Raw genomic sequence first — 18,749 nt, forward strand, 5'->3', positions numbered from 1 at the left:
GATTGTTGCAAATTTAGATGTGAAACGAGAATTGAAATCCTCTTTTTATTTGATGAAAATCTCCATTGATTCAAAGGTAAAATCAAAATCTGTAAACTGGCTTTAACAAAGTTACCAAAGACATTTTTGCATTGGTCACACAAATGCCTCCTGCTAGACTTTGCGTTTCTGTAGTGCTTTTCAGCCAAGGATCCCAAGGCATTTTACAAAGGAGGTCAGTATGATTATCCCTGTTTTACAGGTGGGGAAATTGAGGCACAAAGATGCATGACGTTACTTGCCCAAAGTCACACAGCGGCAGAGCCAAGAATAGAACCAAGCTCTACACTGACTCCCACAGCCTTACTCTGACCATTAGGGGACACTGCCTTAAGGGACAACTGGTGCCAGCCCAACTCTGTTATTTCCACGGTCAAAGACAGAGTAAAACTGGCCAATGAAAACATCACCCAGAATCCAGAGTGGCCCAGCCGGCGGTTGCATGTTCAGCCCCTGGAAGCCGCTGGTGCAGAATGCCATGCCGTCACTAGTCTCCTAAGGAGAAGAGGAATTGCGAATTTGAGAACAAATCTCACCTTTCTAGAAAGGCCAAGAAGAAAATGCAGGAATCCTAACTCCCAGCCCAGTACTCAAACCACACCCCACCCTTGAGAGCTTTTTCTAAGACTCCTGCCTCCCAGTTGCTTTGCTATAACCACCTGACCCCCACCAACTCAATGCTGGGAATAAATTCCAGGACATACCGTGCCTATGCTCCAATGCTTCTCCCAGAGTTGGGAACAGAACCCAGAGTCCTGACTCCCACCACGCTGCGCTAACTATTAGACCACACTCCCTATTGCCCCTTTCATAATCCGAACTGTCAGGGCCGGCTCTACCTTTTTTGCTGCCCCAAGCAAAAAAAAAAAAAAAAAAAAGGCCGACATACTGCCGCCCCCTGAATAGCCGGAATGCCGCCCCTTAGAATGTGCCGCTTCCTTAGCTGGTGCCTGGAGCCGGCCCTGCGAACTGTTACAGAACAGCAATTGATCTTGTGAACATTAAACAGAGGCTGAAGGCTCTCTTGTGCTTCCCAACTTCCTGTCTGAGCTAAAAATGGGACTGCATTTAGCGCTGCCCGCATCTCAAGGCTGGATTGCACATAAGCCTACAAGGGAAAATGGGGACACGTGCTGTCATGCCAGTTTCAGAATGAGGAAGAAGCTTGTACCATGAGGGTGTAGGCCTGGGGACTGAGCGTGTATGGGATCCCATTGATGGTGAAGGTAACATCAGGCATCACATTCAGGTTGTTGCATTCCACGGCGTACTGCAAAGTGACAGACATGACACAGATTGGCCAAGGGCAGGCTGCAGGGACGGCTTACCTTGCGTGCTGACCCCAAAGGCCAGGAAGCCTAATACAGCTCTCCCCTTCCCAAGCAGCTGACCCTGGGAGCTAGTCCTTTCACTTGTTACTGGCAGGTGTATGGGTTAGGGGTAGGCATGAAGCTCATGTAGGCGTGCCCAAGCCAGCTTTCCTCTAGCTAGCAGTGATGCTACCTGTATATCAGTATACCCTCAATGGAGGTGAATGTCATGGGTCAGTGGCCTTCTATCAGAAGGAGCCTTCTGGAAAAAACAACAACCCCAAGCCCTGGGTAAAAACACAGTCCTGATTTCATGTAAAATGCACTAAGTTGCTGCTGGATGGTGGTAAATGTACAACAGGGAATAACGCTGCATTGGGTGGGAAGCTGTTACAACACCCAATGCCCCTTACAGATGAGACCCAGAGAGGGTAAGGCCCGTGCCCAGCAAAGGAGCATCAGGATAGAAGTACATTACTTGGTTCTCAACCCAGGATTCTGTTCTCTAAGCCATGCTGTCTCCTGTGTGAGCACATGGACCTATAGGCACTTTATTGTTAATCTCTAAATGCTGCAGTCCTGCAACATTAATAATTGTCTTACACAAAAGGGAATAGGCCAGCATGAGTACTTGTAGCTTTTAAGGGGACAGGGAAGGCTATCTACATCCAGATTTTAATTGAAATTTGACAGCAGTGTTTATATACAGAGACCCTAGGTGACATATAGGAAAGGCTGTGTGTCTCTGAGGCCTTAGAACTTGCAGCAAGGATATGAGCATGTGATATTCAGTGGCATAATGGTAAAGGCAGGGTTTCAATAGCGAGTGCCTTTATCTCTTTACCGGGGCTGTATGCTGACATATTGTATGGGTCTGATCAGGCCTTTTGAAACCTAGAGCCTTTACTTGTCTCCAGCAGAGATGCCAAACTTCAAATATTCCTGTAACATTTTGTTTGAGGAGTTATATCCTGGTTGTAAATCTAGCATGGGCAGACAAGAATTCCTGCATCCAGGAAATGTGGTATCCACCCATCTCACATTGGCTTACCTCGCCATCCGTGGGCACCGCTCCAATATAATTTTGCATTTCTTTTATTTCTTTGGAAGGACCTGTGATGAGAGAGGTCCCGGTGTCTACTATCGCCTGGCATCCTTCTGCGCAGAAGGCAACTGTCCCGCCCACCTGTATGCTGGGGAAGAAGGAAATGGAAGAAGCATTGGAGAAAGGGTCTACAGGAAATGCATTCCTCTCCCCACCGACCCAGCACATGGCTGAGAGCACATCAGAACTGTGACCAGTCCAGAGTCAGTGGGACAGTCTGATAAGATTGTGCATGTGGTTAGAGAGTAAGTACTGAGGCTTTGCTTGATGGTTACTCTGGTGTCTGCAAGGCGCTCAGATAGGAGAGCACAATTAACTAATTAGCAGAATTGCTTTCTGTGTATATAAAAAAAAAACTTGGTCATCACCAGGAACTGAACTCAGGAGGACCTGCAGCATCAAAGCATAGGCCTCTATTACTTCAGCTAAAGGAATAATTTCTTGGTTGGTAGAAGTTAGTAGGCTGTTGTTTCTCTGTTTGGCCCAGCCACTAGGTGGGGACAAATTTCCCTTTGCAAGTGTGTTATGTGTATGCCTTGCAGGTTATATTAAAGTTGGATTCTTGTGGCTACTTTAAATCATATACATAAAATATAAGTGAGGCTTTTCCTTAAATATTTTACATTTTCTTTGGTTTAGGTCTCTGGACAAACCCCTAGGACATTACATTGCTTCTAGGCAGAGATGAAGAATCAACAAGGTACGTATATTGGGCTATCTAAGTCTATTTTTGAGCAAACATTTCTGTTTTTCATTCCCCAATGTTAGCCAGCTTTTTGCAAGAGCCAGGCATGTTGGGTGCTGAGAGCTATTGAAAATCTGCCCACCAGTGTCATCCTGGAGGCTGCGTGCTGTGGAAATCCGGTGCTGAGCATTTTTTAAAAACTGACCCTAGATGGGAGGAAAATCTAGTTCAGTACAGACATGGTTTTCAAAACATACGATGCAATTCTGTCTGTTACGTGCTCATGTGACCCCCCCAGTCTCTGTATCTGGGCACCTCACAACACCTCTGGGAAGCAGGGAAGGACTATTACCTTCACTTTATATATGGGGAACTGGGGTACGGAAGACAATGTGATTTGCTCCAGGTCACACAGGGAGTGTGTGACAGAGCTGGGAACTGTTTCTTCCATGCCCCAGGCTAGTGTCCTAAGCACAGGACTATCCTTCATCTCTGTTCAAGAGCCAGAGAAGGCAGGAGGTTTGGGAGCATCCTTTTCCCTAAGTGAATCCCTTTGTCCACTGATTGATCATGGCACCGAGCTCCTGGGTGAGTGCATGCAGCTTAGGGGATGAGTGGCTTTGGATTGTTGCTGTTGTGAATTGACAGGGTTTAACGGTTACACAGTTTACCTCTAATCTGTGCCCACCCAGTGCCACCCCCACCACAGCTGCCATCGCAGGGAACCCCCACACAGACACTTACTTGTCTAATTGGATTTGCCAGTATCCCTGTTTAGTGACTGGCACCCAGTTCAGAGTCCCGCTGAAATGAGAAGGATCAAAGCCACCAAATAATAGCTCTCCCCCAACAGAGGAATCCGGGTTCCTGGAGAAAAGAGGATTTGGTACATCCGGGTTTTCCATTAGCAGAAGCATTTCACATTATATAATCCTATTACTGTGCACATAGCTCTTTAAACCACAGAAATCCATTAGTTTTCTCCCCAAAATACTTCATGTTGTTGTTCATTCTTTGTATTGGGATAGTGCCTGGCAGCCCCAGGCATGGGCCAGGACCCCATTGTGCCAGGCGCTGTACAAACAGAATAAAAAGGCAGTCTTCTGCCCCAGAAAGCTTACAATCTAAGTAAAAAACCCATTCCTGTTTTAACAGCCCTCTTTGGGCCCAGCCGCTTCCCAGTTCCCTTGAGAACAAGGCCTGACCATCAGGCCGTAGCCCATTTTGTACCTGTTCATGTAGACTGAGAATATTGGCAGATCCACTAGATTTTGTGCCATCATGTTATCAAACACAGGGGTAACCCCATCCACTGCCAGCGATGGATAGGCCAGCCCAAGAATCCCATCAAACTCAGCATCCAGAAAAGTGTTTCCTGGCTCGCTGATGCTCTCTGCAAACTGCTGGTTGCTGACAGAGATGCCTTCAACCTAGAGGGGAAAGAAAAGCTACTTATTGTTTCTGACCTTTCATCAGAAGGCTCAGCAGCAGGCCACTTATGGTGCCACAACTGGAAAGAATAGGAAGAATTTGGTCTTCTGGAGGCCAGGTCATGGTGTCATAACAGGAGAGAACAGGAAAGGAAGGCTTTCAGCGTGTAGGGCCTTGTTGTGAAGTGCAAAGCTATTATGCTGACTCATCTTGGTAATTAGATGAGGTGTGTCTCATTGGCTCCAAGCAAGCACATAAAAGTTCAAAGTTTACTCTGCAGCCAGCTAAAGAGAAGCGCAGGAGTTCCTGCAGGTAGAAATTCTAATCAGCCCACTCAGAAGGGAGTTAGGGGACTAATGCTCATGTTTGCAAGCTGAGTCCTGCCTTAGGTCTTGGTTATTTTCATGAAGAATGAAGGCACACTTGGGGAGAAGGGGTGGATAAGTGAGGTTTAGTTGTAAGTGTGTGTATGTGGTGTCAGGAGTGGGGTGAGGAATCCACTCATTTACAACAGGCATGCCCTGAGGACCCAATCCTGCAATGTTCTGAGCACCTCCCTGGAAGTGCAAAATGCCCTCCATTCCCACTGACTTCCTTGGGAGCTGAGCCAGGAAAGGTTCTGCAGTCATGGTGCCCTACTAGGAAAGAACAATGGGAGATGGGCTCACATGGTGACCAAATGATGTCCTGCAGTCACAGTGCCATGGACAGGAGAGAAAAATGGGAGTAGAACCTTTTTAATCTTTCTAAAGAAAACTTAAAATTTAAAAAGAAAACCAAACTCTGCTCACAGTGACTTGATCTGATCCGATGATTCCCGACAAACTACCAGTCCCATACTGAATCGAGAAGGGAGTTCCAATTTCACTGTAGGTGCTGGAATCTGATGGGTGAAATCTGGAATGCACAGCTGTGGTAAAACAAGATGCCACTGTTATTACTATTTATTGCTTGCATTACTGTAGCACTAGGAGCTCTAGTTGTGAACTAGGACCCCCTTATGCTAGGTGCTGTCCAAAAACAGGAAAAAATGAGGCAATTGAAATTACTCTATGCAATGGAATGGTCAGGTTGACTTGTAAATAAAAGAGCTCAAGCAAAATGTGAGCATTTAGAGATGTATTTTCTGTATTACAAAGAATAATAATTCTTGGCACCGTCATGTATCCAGTTACAGTTTGTCTTAAAGAGGAGAGGTTTATTAAAGAAAACAGCTACAACTTGTAGCCATAAAGAAACGGGTTTCCACAGAGCTTGAGTTCCAGCATTGTGTTCTGTGTTTACCAAGCACCACTACCCATATGGAACTCCATGCTAGATATGGAGTCATCTAATGGCTGCATAAAGTGCTGCAAGTAAACATATTATTGCAAGAACTTGATAGCACTTTAAGTTTTCAAATCACTGTGCAATAGTTAACTAATGTATCCTCACAACACTCCTGTGAGATAGGGAAGTCAGTATTATTATCCCCATTTTACAGCTGGGGAAATTGAGACACAAGAGAGGGAAAGTGACTTACCTTCTTAATCCCTAGGCCTGATGTTCTCTTCCACTCTGAGATCATAAAGGAGTAGTAAAAAGAGGGTAGAAGCAGGCCCTGGTGAATACCCCCAGGTGGTGGTGTATTGCTACCAGAAAAGCACTAAGCCAGCTCCTCTTCCAGTCCCACCTCCAGTGTAGGAAGGATGCTTAGGCAGAGAATAGCTGCACTCCTGAGAATTCTTTCCTTCCCTTAGCCCTCGGGGAGGAGGAGGCTGTTGGAAGCAGAGTATAGATTAGAGCAGCCCTTGGGCTGCTCTAATCTATATCATGGGCTACACTGAATGCAAAGGTGGCATGAAGCCACCTATTCCTCCTCCCTCCCTAACTCCTTTCCTGTGCTAAGCAGTGGGTTGGAGTAACAGGGAGTCCTGGTCTCCACATAGTCCAGTAAGTGATTTCTCCACACAATTCTCAGTTCTTTATAAATATATTTTCAATGTTTCATGTTGCACCGAGTTGTCATGACTAGGGCCAACACTATGAAAACTGTTCACTGATTTGGGGTCCCTCCATTTTTGGGTGTCCAGCCTGACACCCCTTGTGGCTGGACACTCAGAATCAGAGTGGCCACTTGCGCAAGATCAGTTGTAAGTATCCCAGGCCCACCTGAGAGTCTTAACGGGGAGTGGAGCCAACGTCTATAATTAGACAAAACGGACAACACCCCCCCCCACACACACACACACACATACACACAACAACACAACCTTTGAGGCTCCTTTGACCTTTCCCTGGCTGCTAAGGAATTATACATTAACTGATCCATGTCCCAAAAATCTATCGCTCTCTCATCTGGTCTCCAGCAAAGACAGAAATTCTGAGGCACCATACATGTGTTGTGCAATGATCTGACTCCTTAGAAGCCTGCCTACTGATCAACCCACTCCTGAAAGCTGCAGCGTCACTGGCCCAGATCGTTGACCACAGCCCGGAAAATACCACTGCTGCAGCTGCCCAGAACCAGCACCAAGTGTACTATGAAGCTGAATTCCTGGGACTGCTGCCCAGAACTAAGGCTGCAGTCTCGATTAACCTGTATTTTCCAGGACAGCTGCCTAGTACCATTGCTATTACATGCAATGACCTTGTAACAAAACAGATTTTTTTTTTTTAGGCCCTAACACACAGTGTGCATGACAAAGGGTTTCCATTTTTGTTACTTCCCTTTTTCCTATTGGTTGATTTCAGTGCAGATGGTCTGGGTTCCATGCTGGTGCATTCACTTTGTGCTCTTTTGGAGCATATTTAATTTTGCCTGCATTTGCCAAGCAGTGGCTCAGCGAAGAGGGGAATTTCTCTAAGCACCTCAAGGCTGATTGCCCTCCCCCCCCCCCCCATTTACAGTGATCTAACTCCACAGACTTCACTTGATTTTCTTTTGATGTGCTTTGGTGCTGAGTGGAGAATCAGGCCGAGTCTCTCTGCTGTGCCCCAGCCAATGTCCAGGAGCAATATGCAGCTGAGGAATTGCTACTTACCACAGGCTTTGCTGACACAGTAGATGGATGGAACCCAAAGATTGGAGGAGCCAGTGTCGAATAACACTGTGAAATTCTGAGGAGGGGTCCCAATAGAAATCTGTCCAAAATACTCCATCTAGACAAAGAGCAAAGCAACAGCCTTTGTCAGGCATAGGCACCATGGGAAACCGCAGCAGAGCCAAGCTCCAGGCGGATAGCTATGGGATGGATGTTTGCAATGGGCTGAGTTTGTTTCTGGAATGGCTGACACCACGTGGAGGTTACTGCAGCATGATGCTAGGGGAAAAGCGGGAGCCAGATATAGCAAGAGCCTAGAAAAATGGTAACAAATCCAGAATGAAAATGAACAATGATTGCAGACTCCATCCTGCTCCCGACAATCTCAGTGGCCCAGTTCCCACGGGCATCAGTAGGAATGGGAACAGGCCTGAGCAGAATCCCCATAAAAATCCAAACATGTCCTGAACTTTAGGAATGCTTAGAACCAAATCTCACAGCCACTGATACTATAACAGGCCAGACTAAGACCTCAGGTCTAGGAAATACCCCCAACCACTGGGAAAGTTGGTCTCTGGGTCTAAACTTTCTGACCTGGACCCTGCTCTACTTGTGTGATTGTATTTTAGTTTTGGGGGGGATTTTGGTTCTTGGCTCTAGGCTACTGTTACTAGCTTCATGCCCACAAGATTGGGATTTATATGTGTGTGTGTGTGTGTGTGTGTGTGATATACACTGAATGGAGACCTTTGTATGGGATCAACATTACATTCACAAGTCACATACCTACAGGACAAAAGACCAGTAAAAAGTCAGGCAGACAGATAACTATGGTGCACTATTGTATTATTGTTGGCTTTGCTCAGACTCTGTTTAACAGGAGCTGACCTAAAGGGTCAGGATGTAGGGCATTCAAGGCTGTTCATGCAAAATAATGTGCTCTCTCTGCTTTCTGTGTTGCTTTTCAGTGATTTCTGCAAAGCAGTGCCCCCAATGCTGCCTCACCCTCCACCCCTCGCTGCGTAACTTACATCCAGGTAGTTCATGAGTGGCTCAGTTTCTGGGACGGTGGAGCAGTCTTCTGTGTACTGGATCATGTCCAGCTTCTGGGCTTTCCAGAATTTGGACAGCTGTCCATGCTCCCTCAGGATTTTCCGCAGGGATTTGTGTCTCTTCAGGGGCACCCTGGGGAAAGAAGACATTCGCCCAGTAAACATGGTCCTGAGCAACAGGAACTAGGGAACCCGAATTAAAAGAAGGCTTGCAGAAGTACAGGGTAGATTGGCCTGTCTACCCAGTGAATGGCATCTGATAAAAGGCACACATGTACTGGTGTGTGGTATTTACTTAGATTGTAAACTTTTAGCGGAAGGGACCTTTTTTTTGTTCTTTTTTTTTGTACTGCTCCCAGCACAGTGGGGTCCTGGTCTATGACATTACATAAGAATGGCCATACTGGGTCAGACCAATGTAGGGTGACCAGATGTCCTGATTTTATAGGGACAGTCCCAATTTTTGGGTCTTTTTCTTATATAGGATCCCATTACCCGCCACCCCCCTCCCAATTTTTCACATTTGCTGTTTGGTCACTCTAGACCAATGGTCCATGTAGCCCAGTATCCTGTCTTCCAGCAGTGGATGGTGCCAGATGCTTCAGAGGGAATGAATAGACCTGGGAAATTATCAAGTGATCCATGTACTGTCATCCAGTCCCGGCTTCTGGCTGTCAGAGCTTTAGGGACACCCAGAGCATAGGGTTGCATCCCTGACCATCTTGGCTAAGAGCCATTGATGGACCTATCCTGTGTGAATTTACCTAATTCTTTTTTAAACCCAGTTATACTTATGGCCTTTACAACATCCCCTGGCAACGAGTTCCTGGGCGTTGTATGAACAAATACTTCCTTATATTTGTTTTAAAGGTGCTGCCTATTAACTTCATTGGGTGACCCTTGGTTTATGTGTTATGTGAAGGGGTAAATAACACCTCCCTATTCACTTTCTCTATACCAGGCATGACTTTATAGATCTCTATCAGATCCCCACTTAGTCATCTCTTTTCTAAGCTGAATAGTCACAGTCTTTCTAATTTCTCCTCATTTTGAAGCTATTTCATACTCCAATAATTTCTGTTGCCCTTCTCTGTATTTTTTCCAGTTCTAATATATCTTTTTTTGATATGGGGGCAACTCGAACTGCACGCAGTATTAGAGGTGCAGGTGTGCCATGGATTTATAGAAAATGTCATACTGCCACTATATCTTCTTATCTATCCCTTTCCTAATGATTCCCAATGTTCTGATCGCTTTTTTGACTGCCCACTGCACATTGAGCAGCTGTTTTGAGAGGACTGAGGCTCCTAGGTGTGATCACAATACGAATAGTAAATTAGTCCTTTGCTCAGGGGGCTAGTTATTCTCTGATTTACACCCTCTCCAAACCCATTGACTTCAGTGGCACCATGGTTTGTCCCTTTGACTCCAGTGAGTTTGCATGGGGAGTAGATCAGCACAGAGATTGTCTGTTAGTGTTGAGAAATCCAGATCCATTTTGCCCACTGACGCTAACGGCTGCGACCGAATAATGATTCTTTTCACTTCCCGGGCAGTGCTCAGTTGAGAACCCCAAAGTGTGTTTTCAAATGCTCATCAGTGTAGACTCTCAGCCCTGCCCTCCCAGGGGGTGGTGTTATCCCTGCTTTATATCTGACCAGAGCTGGCTCCAGGCTTTTTGCCGCCCCAAGCAAAAAAAAAAACCCAGAGTGCCGCCCCAAGCACGTGCTTGGAATGCCGGTGCCTAGAGCCAGCCCTATATCTGAGATACAAAGGGGTGAGCGGACTAGAACCCAGCAGTCCTGAATCTTACAATGAAGTGTGGAGGTGAGTTGTAATTTAGCCAGAGGTAAGCAAAGGTGAAGGAGTCTAAATTGTTATCGCTTACTAGCTGAGGAGTTGGAAGCAGGTGTAAGTCAATGTTAAAACACTGTAGTAGAGTTTATGCCTGGTCCCTGCTCCTGGCAGTTGGTACATCCTTCTTTGCTGGCTCCTTCACAAGTGAATTACATCCATGTAGATACTCTTACACCCATCTACCAACAGGTAATTCATATTAACCCACCATCTCCTCTGAGTCAGGTCCCCAGCCTCTCTCTCCATCCGCTGGAGCCATCTCGCCAGCCACTGAGGAGATACTCTGATGGGAACGGAAACCCCGCTTGGTCCCTACAAAGCTGTGTCTGACTGGTGCTCCTCTCCCCCTCAGTTTCATGAGCATCATGTTACCCAGCTGCCTACCCGTCCCCACCCAGCAATGTTGTCTGGTGCTGTTTAAAGCCTGGGCACACGGTTCTGGCTGCTGTTTGTTTTAATGTTCACCGTTGCCACAATTCCACGAGTCCTCGGGAATGAGCCTCACTGCAAGCCTTGACCCTAGAGCTGCTGTCGCCTGGGTGCCCAGAGAAGTGAGGAAAGGCCAAGGAAGCCTGCTTACCTTTGCAACCCATTGGCCAGCCAAAGGCAAAGCATCAAAAGGATCGGCCACTTCATACTGGAGGCTCAGCTCTAATGCTCACTCAGCCGCTCTCTCTAACTTGTGGGAACTGAACAAAAACTTTGCCCTTATAGCAGCCGGAACAGCCTAGCCCCAAAGGATCAGAGCCCTGTGATAAGGCTCCTCTGAATGTCAACACTGAATCACTGTGCACACACTCAGTCCTGGCGACAGGAGCTGAAACGCACAGAGCCAGATTGTTCTCTGAGATGGGAGTTTCGCCCACTAGCAGGGGAATCTCCCCCAGCCTGGACTAACGGGGTTTCCCAGGAACCCTTCCATTAGTGTTGGAGAGGTAGCACGGTCTTGCGGTAGGACAGAAGATGTTGCTCTGAATTTCTCTGTGCTTCAGTCCCCTCATCTGTAAAATGGGATAGTGATCCTTCCTTTCCCAGCCTTTGTATATTTAACTGTTAGATATTCAAGGCAGGGGTTGTCTCTTACTATATGTGCATACACCACTGAGCGCACTGGGCCCTGAGCTCAGCTGGAGTCTTTAGGCGCTTCTGTCAGAAAAACAATGATGGTGGGATTTGCCCCCCATACCAGCCCTAAATTGCTTGCTGGGGGGTCCATTCCTTAACACACACCCCCCGAGGTTAAGTGCAGGCCCCTTATGTACCCTCCAGCTGTTGCTGTCTTCATTTGCCTGTTTTCTCCCCACTTTCACTTCTCCATCACCACCCACAGATGTCTCTGCCAGCTCCGACGAGACAGTGTCTGAGGCAGGGAATTAAATGACCTGGTGGAAACTCCCCTCCCTGCTCTAGATTTTCACTCAGACATTTCTGGCGCTAGCGAAGATGTCTGTCTCACTCTTCCCAGAAGGGAAACCATCCCCCTTCTCGTCCTTGATGGGAGCTTGTCTCACACCTATAGGGTGACCAGACAGCAATGTGAAAAATTGGGATGGGGGTGGGGAGTAATAGGAGCCTATATAAGAAAAAGACCCCAAAATCGGGACATCTGGTCACCCTACACACCTCTCTGTCTCCCTTTCCTTTAGATCTGCAGTCATCTGGCCTGAGAGGCTGATGGGGATTCCTCACAGAGTCAGTTACCTCCACCCTTCCCCACTTCAGGGTTTCTTGGTACACAAAGTACAGCGATGGGACAGGCCTGCCACCTTCAGAGCAGATGGGGAAATTACTAGTCAAGAAATAATGATTATTTTTTGTGAAAAAAGTTTTTCCTCCCCCTGAAAAGAAAAATGTTCGCTTTTTTCATCCTCTCTGAACCCTTTCCTCTCCCCTTCCCCCCTTTCCTTTTCCCATGCCCCCTTCTCCAGTGGCAACATGGGAAAAAACAAAACTGGAAAATGTTTGTTTCTGTTTTTTGTCAAAACACCAAAACATTTCAGCAGAAACTAATTTTGTCCCATGAGAATTTTTTTTAAATAAAAATGCTATTTTGGGGGAAAGTGTTTTACTTTTTTTGTTTGTTGGTTGGTTAGTTGACCAGCTCTGTAACCGACATTTCCTGTGCTTTGTGTAACTGACATTTCCTGTGCTTTGTGTTATCATCCTTTATGTGCTGACCTGTAAGCTGTAGCTTGGGAGGTGAGGCTCATGTAACTGAAGAATTGGCACTGCAGTCTAGCAGTCATTTACCACCTACTGCCTTGGAGCATTGAACTCAAAGCACCTTGTGATGCAGTTTGCATGGAAGCTGCTATGCAAAGTAAAGCTGTGTTCTGCTGGGTTGTACTGCTTCCCATATGGCTTTGATTGTTCAGCAAACTTCAGTGACACCAGTGGTGTCCTGTACCCACGCTCTCAGGCTTGTGTGTCCAGGGCTGCCCAGACGATTCAGGGGACCTGGGGCAAAACGGGGGAGCTGCGGCGCTTGTACTCACCTGGCAGCGGTCTGGGTCTTCGGTGGCATTTCGGTGGAGGGGGACCCTTCAGTCGCTCCGCATCTTCGGCAGCACTGAAGGGCCCCCCGCCGCCGAAATGCCACCGAAGACCCAGACCACCATCGGGCCAGGGCTCGCGGGGCCTGGGGCAGATTGCCCCACTTGCCCCCCACTCTGGGCAGCCCTGTGTGTGTGTAAAACTGTTGGTCAGAGAGAGGGCTCTGTGACAGTGTTTAGCAGCACCATTGGCTAGCTATGCCTGACAATTAACCCACAGAGGGAGAGAAAGTCTTTCCTTATTCTCAAAGGCACTGATGCATTGCTGCAGGACATTAATGTACCTGTATAGTCTATTGGGAGACAATCCTCTGAGCACAGCCGGGTTGGTTTGTTTCAGCGTCCTCTGAAGACGAGTGGAAAGGGAGAGGGAAAATCGATGGGCAGATGAAACACACTAGGAATCAGACCCAGGGCTTGCTGTGTGCTGAGAGCTGTTGTCTGGCACAGGAAGATGAGATATTGGGGAAATCTCCATTCCCATCCTTGGCTGCAGTGTAGGGGCGCACAGTGTAGCTCAGGAAAGGGGTTTGTGGAAATAGGTGACTTTTCGTTAACTGCGCGTTCCCCTGATTTGGGGCCAGGTTGAGCACAAGGCTGGCCCACCAGTATAAACTAGAGCAGTCTGAAGGCTGCTGAAAGTTACACTGGCTGCCAACAGACCCAAGGGCCCCAGAATCACTAGGGTACAGGGGACGCTGCTACCTTCTCTTTTCCCCAGATATGCCTCCTAACCTGGCTGCAGGGACAACACAGAAGGTGGCACAACAGCCTCCACGGTGGCACTCTGCCACCAAGGGCTCCCCTGCGCAGGGGTGATCTTCCCCCCAGGCCAGGTAAGCAGGCATTAGGGGCACTTTGCTACAGTGGAGAGGCACCAAGCAGCCCTGACACAAGGAAGGACACCCGCCCTAAAGTACATTTTTATGCTTCAGGAGGCTGAGGTGTGGAAAAGCTGGAGTCAGGTTCCTGGTGTGGGAAGGAGGGGCAGTCAAGCGGGTGGTTCAGTAACAGCACTATGTCCTAGCATGGGAACGCCAGGAGGACAGAGGGGGGATGGCACCCTGGATTGCCCTGGTGGGAACCGAAAAAGAATTGCTGTAATTACACCCGATCTGACTGTCCTGGAGAAAGGGACCATGGCATTGAACTTGTCTATACTGAATCCTGCCTGGATTCTATGATACATCGACTGGGGTTCTTTATTCAGTTGCAAGCGAGATAGTGAGGTCTAATGGTAGCAGCAGGAGACTGGTTAGAGCAAGGAACAGTTAAGATACCTGGGTTCTTAGGTAATAAATCATCTCATACGTGAATTTGTTTCCATCTAGTAGCCAACTCTAATAGCCTGTAACTTGCTCACTGCTAACAGGTGCTTTTTTAGCTTCAAGTCAAAGAGCCTTTGCTTTTGGTGCTGAAGGTCCCAGTCCTCGCTGGCAACCACGTCTCAGTGTATCTGCAACTTTTCAGTTCCCCATTACGTTCAGGCTCCTTATCCTCACCTCTGTGTCACTACATGACTCTCCCCTTGCCTACATCTCAGACCTTTACCCCTTCTCACTGCTCTCGTCCCTTCTCCCATGTGCTCCCTTCCTCTCTTCCCACTCTCCACTTCGTGCTGTCTCCCAGGAAGTGGGAATTTGTGCCAAGCCTGTGATGTGCCATGGGAAGAGGGATAGATTTATAGATTCCTAGAGTTCAAGGCCCAAAGGCGCCATTGGGATCATCATGCCTCACACACACACACCCCCGTAACACAGCCCGCTGGACTTCCTTGAATTAAGCTGATAGTTGGAGAAAAACAGTCTGCAGAGGGGAACGTAGCAGCTTTTGGCTCCTGTTGCTTTTCATCTCTTTTGGTTTTGATTGATATGTAGTTGATATGCTTTTGCTGTCTGATCTGCTGGGGACAGGGAGAAATTCTCCTCCCACACTATTTATTGCATTGCAACATGCAATATATTATGAGGATTTACAGCTCTCTCTGCTGTATCTGGCTATGGTCGCTGGTGGGCACGGGATAGCAGGCTATCTGGATCAGTGGTCTAGTTTGACCAGGCCTAGGTGCTTCTCAGGAGGCCATGGAAAGTAAAGAACTGTTGTGACTCATTCTTTACTAGTGATTGTGAAACTCAGTAGGACGACATATTAACATTAGGAAAATTTTCCACTGGAGTCTGATGGCACACCAGGGATTGAACCAGGGCTAAAGGCATGAGCTGCTACCATTCAAAAGTAGCTAGGGACTGTAACAACTCATATTCTCCGTGTCTTGGCACAGGGGTAGACGTGTAAATGTAAAAGTGAAAATGGATGTTGGCCTAAACCCTGATTTGAACTCTGAGCCTGTGTCTGTACACTGTACACTCCTTATAGTGGCGTGTAGCATACATACACTGCACGCCCCCTAGCATGGGTATAAATAGCAGGTGGTGAGGCACTGCTCAGGTGAGTGGAGTAAACACACATCTGTACCCTTTCGGTACATGGGTCTCTACACACCCAAGCAGTGCCTCCCGTGTCTACAAGCTATTTTTATTGGGATCATTTCCCTCTGCTTCCCCACTGCCTGAGCCTTTCCCTGCCACAGTGAAGGACTCCAGCTGCTCCTGAGCCTTTCACCATTGCCTCCCCTCTGCCAGAGCCTTTCACTGACTTGTGTAGCGACACACCTCAGTGTGGACACAACCTGCTTTTGACTGTGGCATGTAGCTACACATGCCGCCACCCAGTGGTGTGCTGTGTGTGAATTTCACAGCTGTCTTTGTAATGCAGCCAAACTAAAACCCTGGATCTAGACACCTCAATATTTTGGGTATATTTGCAATCTGGGTCCTCATTGCATGGCTTGTGCCTGTCTCCAGGAGATAACAAGCCCACTCCTAATTAGTAGTTTGTATTACAAAAGCTTATAAGAAGCCTGACCAAGCATCAGGGTCCCACTGTGCTAGGTTGTTGTGCAGACAAGTGACAAAAAAGACAGTCCGTGTCCTAGAGAGCTCTCAATATACATGTCAGACAGGATGCGGCAGGTGGACGAAAGAGCGTTCTTTCCAGCTGCTGCTCCATTCAGGGGTATTGCAGACAGAGCCCCTTCTCATTGCCGCTTTGAAACGGCAGTTTCAGCTTGTGCTTGTGCCTCACTGGAGCCTGAATACAGAGGAAGCGTGGCAGCTCTGCAGGAAAAGGGGGCATGAGAAAGAGCTGTGGAGATAACAAACAGCCCGAGTGAGAGTCTTCTGCATGAATATGGTTTGCACAACCTTTCCAATGTCAATGGATTCTCCTGCAATGCTGCGGCTGCTACTGCTGGCTCCGGAGTCAGGTAAACATGATGGCGATCCTGCATTCTTTACACAGACAAAAATACCCAATTCTCTGTGGAGAAGTCATCCACACCAGTGGGTATAAACTGCTACCATTCTGATGTGGCAGCATCTTACTTTGCACGAGTGGTGGTGTAAATGACCATGGTGTAAAGGACACAGAGCAACGGGAGTTCTGTGCCTGTCAGAACTGCAGGATTAGACTCACTGAGTAAATAATGCAACGGAAACTGTGAGAAGGAAACATATTTTCAGTGTTTTACAGCCTCTCAACTGATTTAAAAAGTTAATGTCCAATTAGCATAGATAAACTGTATGAAAATCTACAGTGTTCATTTTAAAATACCAGTCAGTCAGTGTACTTAAAGCCTGTTCTTTGAGAATAAGCAGCTTTGCAGGAGGGACGACTGTGTGCTGCCCTGCTGGAATTGATGAACTCTTCCAAAACAACTAGGGCTTGTTTAGCATAGACTAGCCATCTCATTAAGCCACAGTGAGTGTTTTATAAAAACGGTAATGATCAAATAAGCCTCCACATGTGATTGAAGTAGTTTTTTTTTCTTGATGCCAAGATCATTCCAATTAAATTATTAAAGCAGTTTATTATTATCCTTTATCTGGTTTATAGGGTGTTTTCCAGATACCTATATTATAGCATTGCAATAACTGATGAGGAATGCCACAAAGCTGGGTGCATTTCTCCAGTGCCCAATAGGGTGGAGATATTTAGGGATAGCTTATTTTTTAAATGTATCTAAAGGCTTGTATCTTTGACATTTTGCTTGTCAATTTTTGGTCTATTTTTGTTTGTCCGTCTTGGCTAATTAGAAGGTAAGCTCCTTGGGGAAGAGACTGGCTTGTGTTCTGTTTATGCGCAGTGCCTAGCAAAATGGGGCCTTTATGCTGATTGGGCCTTCTATACACTATCATAATAGTACATATTTACATAGTTAGTCTCCTCTTCTTATTGTCTCCTTTTATGACATGCAACTTTCCGACATTAGAATTAATGTAAGTGAGTTGCATTCTGTTCAGATCCCCCCAGTAAACATGGCAGAATTTACTTCATAGGTTTGCTCTACACTACCTGTATTTGAGATGTAAAGTACAGTGAGCTCCACAGATGAAAAACTCCAAAGTACAAAATATTGTTATGATAAATATAGTTGTTTTCAGCACACGCAGGACCACATTTCCAAGACAGGCCCGCTATTTCTGCATGTGCAGATTTGTGATTGCAAATGTTTGTATCCTGTCACTTTTGCACAAAAATGATCAAGTCCCATGGGCACTTGAAGACCAAGTTCAAATGGATTTTGTGCACATAAGTTCAGTCATTTGCATTTACAAATTCACAAAAATCATTATATGCATAAATTTATATGCGGAGAAATGGAACCTAGACTGAGGCATGTTTGAAATTTGACCTATAATCTGCAAGTTTCCCCCACCAGGCACTGATATTCAAAAAAGGTCCAACACATCAGATCTAAAACAGCTGAACAACATTATTTCAGTAAATTCCAGAGCAGCTGAAAAATCAGTGTGGCCAAAACATGATAGCCACAACCATCAATGTTGAAGCATAAATTTATAAACTGAAAATCCTATAATAAAAATCTAGTCCGATGGGATCTGTTTCTGATCTCATTCTAGTTTTATACCAACATAACACTGATTTCCACTGAGTTACTCCTCATTTACACCTGTGGAAGTGAGAGCAGATTCGGGGGATTTAATTCAAATTTTATTCCGTTGTACTTTGGTTTCCATTGCAAGCCTGATTTTGATGACTCTCTAAAATGTAAAACAACACAAAACCCTTCATATCAGTCTCAAAATTTATGGGTTAATTTTTTCCTGCAAAATGTAGAGTGAACCAAACAAGGGGATCTTGAATTATGACATCCTGAAATTAAAGCTGTTAAACACAGTTATAAAATTCTTCTAATTTTTGTTTTGCCACGTTGTAGCCAAGAAACAGAAAGGGGGTGGGGGGAGGTGAGAGAGAGAACTTACTTTACCGTATTCCTCTTCATTGAGAAGTGCAGCTTTAATTCTGTATTTCCTGGCCTGTTAACATTTGATGGTTTTATTTAACTCTTAAACTCTAGAACACTCTTGAACTGCTGTTAAGTGCCAACAGATGCAACTTCACCTTAATTTTTAGGCAGGAATTTTATTAGCTTCAGCTCTTCAGGCAGAACTGCTATTATTCCAACCTCCACTTTTCAATGCTTTGGTCTGGATATATAGGGCTTTGATTCAGCAAAACACATAAGCACATGCTTAACTTTAAGCATGTGCCTAAATCCCATTGACTTCAATGGGAGTTAAGGGTGGGATTTTCCAAAAGATCCTGAAAGATA

The 18,749-nt window shown here is 46.3% G+C and overlaps 2 protein-coding genes across 7 annotated transcripts in view; one reads left to right on the forward strand and one right to left on the reverse strand.

Moving 5' to 3' along the window:
* RHEX (regulator of hemoglobinization and erythroid cell expansion) overlaps window positions 1–18,749 on the forward strand; it is a 64,091-nt gene that overhangs the window by 17,083 nt on the left and 28,259 nt on the right. For 4 of the 6 annotated variants that reach the window (XM_039537103.1, XM_039537107.1, XM_039537102.1 and 1 more), the window contains 2 exons: window positions 2,460–2,699; window positions 3,094–3,154. The gene's annotated coding sequence lies outside the window, so the exon portion shown is untranslated. Of the gene's footprint in view, window positions 1–2,459; window positions 2,700–3,093; window positions 3,155–16,110; window positions 16,380–18,749 lie in introns of those variants that run through there. The other 2 variants (XM_039537105.1, XM_039537106.1) reach the window with 1 other exon arrangement.
* On the reverse strand, window positions 158–11,154 carry CTSE (cathepsin E). Its single transcript, XM_039537097.1, has 9 exons — window positions 11,083–11,154; window positions 8,625–8,778; window positions 7,594–7,711; window positions 5,362–5,480; window positions 4,370–4,569; window positions 3,884–4,006; window positions 2,401–2,542; window positions 1,211–1,309; window positions 158–534 (listed from the first exon to the last, which is right to left on the reverse strand). Exons 1-9 carry the CDS (start codon window positions 11,136–11,138, stop codon window positions 370–372), a joined length of 1,176 nt encoding a protein of 391 aa, XP_039393031.1. The 5' UTR covers window positions 11,139–11,154; the 3' UTR covers window positions 158–369.

The sequence above is a fragment of the Mauremys reevesii genome, linkage group 4 (genome assembly GCF_016161935.1).
Source record: "Mauremys reevesii isolate NIE-2019 linkage group 4, ASM1616193v1, whole genome shotgun sequence".
Taxonomy (NCBI): domain Eukaryota; kingdom Metazoa; phylum Chordata; order Testudines; family Geoemydidae; genus Mauremys; species Mauremys reevesii.

Excerpts from the sequence above, each read along its gene's own strand:
- CTSE (XM_039537097.1), bottom strand. The coding sequence starts at position 11,138 with ATGAAGTGGCCGATCCTTTTGATGCTTTGCCTTTGGCTGGCCAATGGG. Across the intron at positions 8,779-11,082 it reads CTGGCCAATGGGTTGCAAAG|GGTGCCCCTGAAGAGACACA; the intron begins GTAAGCAGGCTT and ends TTCTTTCCCCAG. Across the intron at positions 2,543-3,883 it reads TGGCAAATCCAATTAGACAA|CATACAGGTGGGCGGGACAG; the intron begins GTAAGTGTCTGT and ends CTTCTTCCCCAG.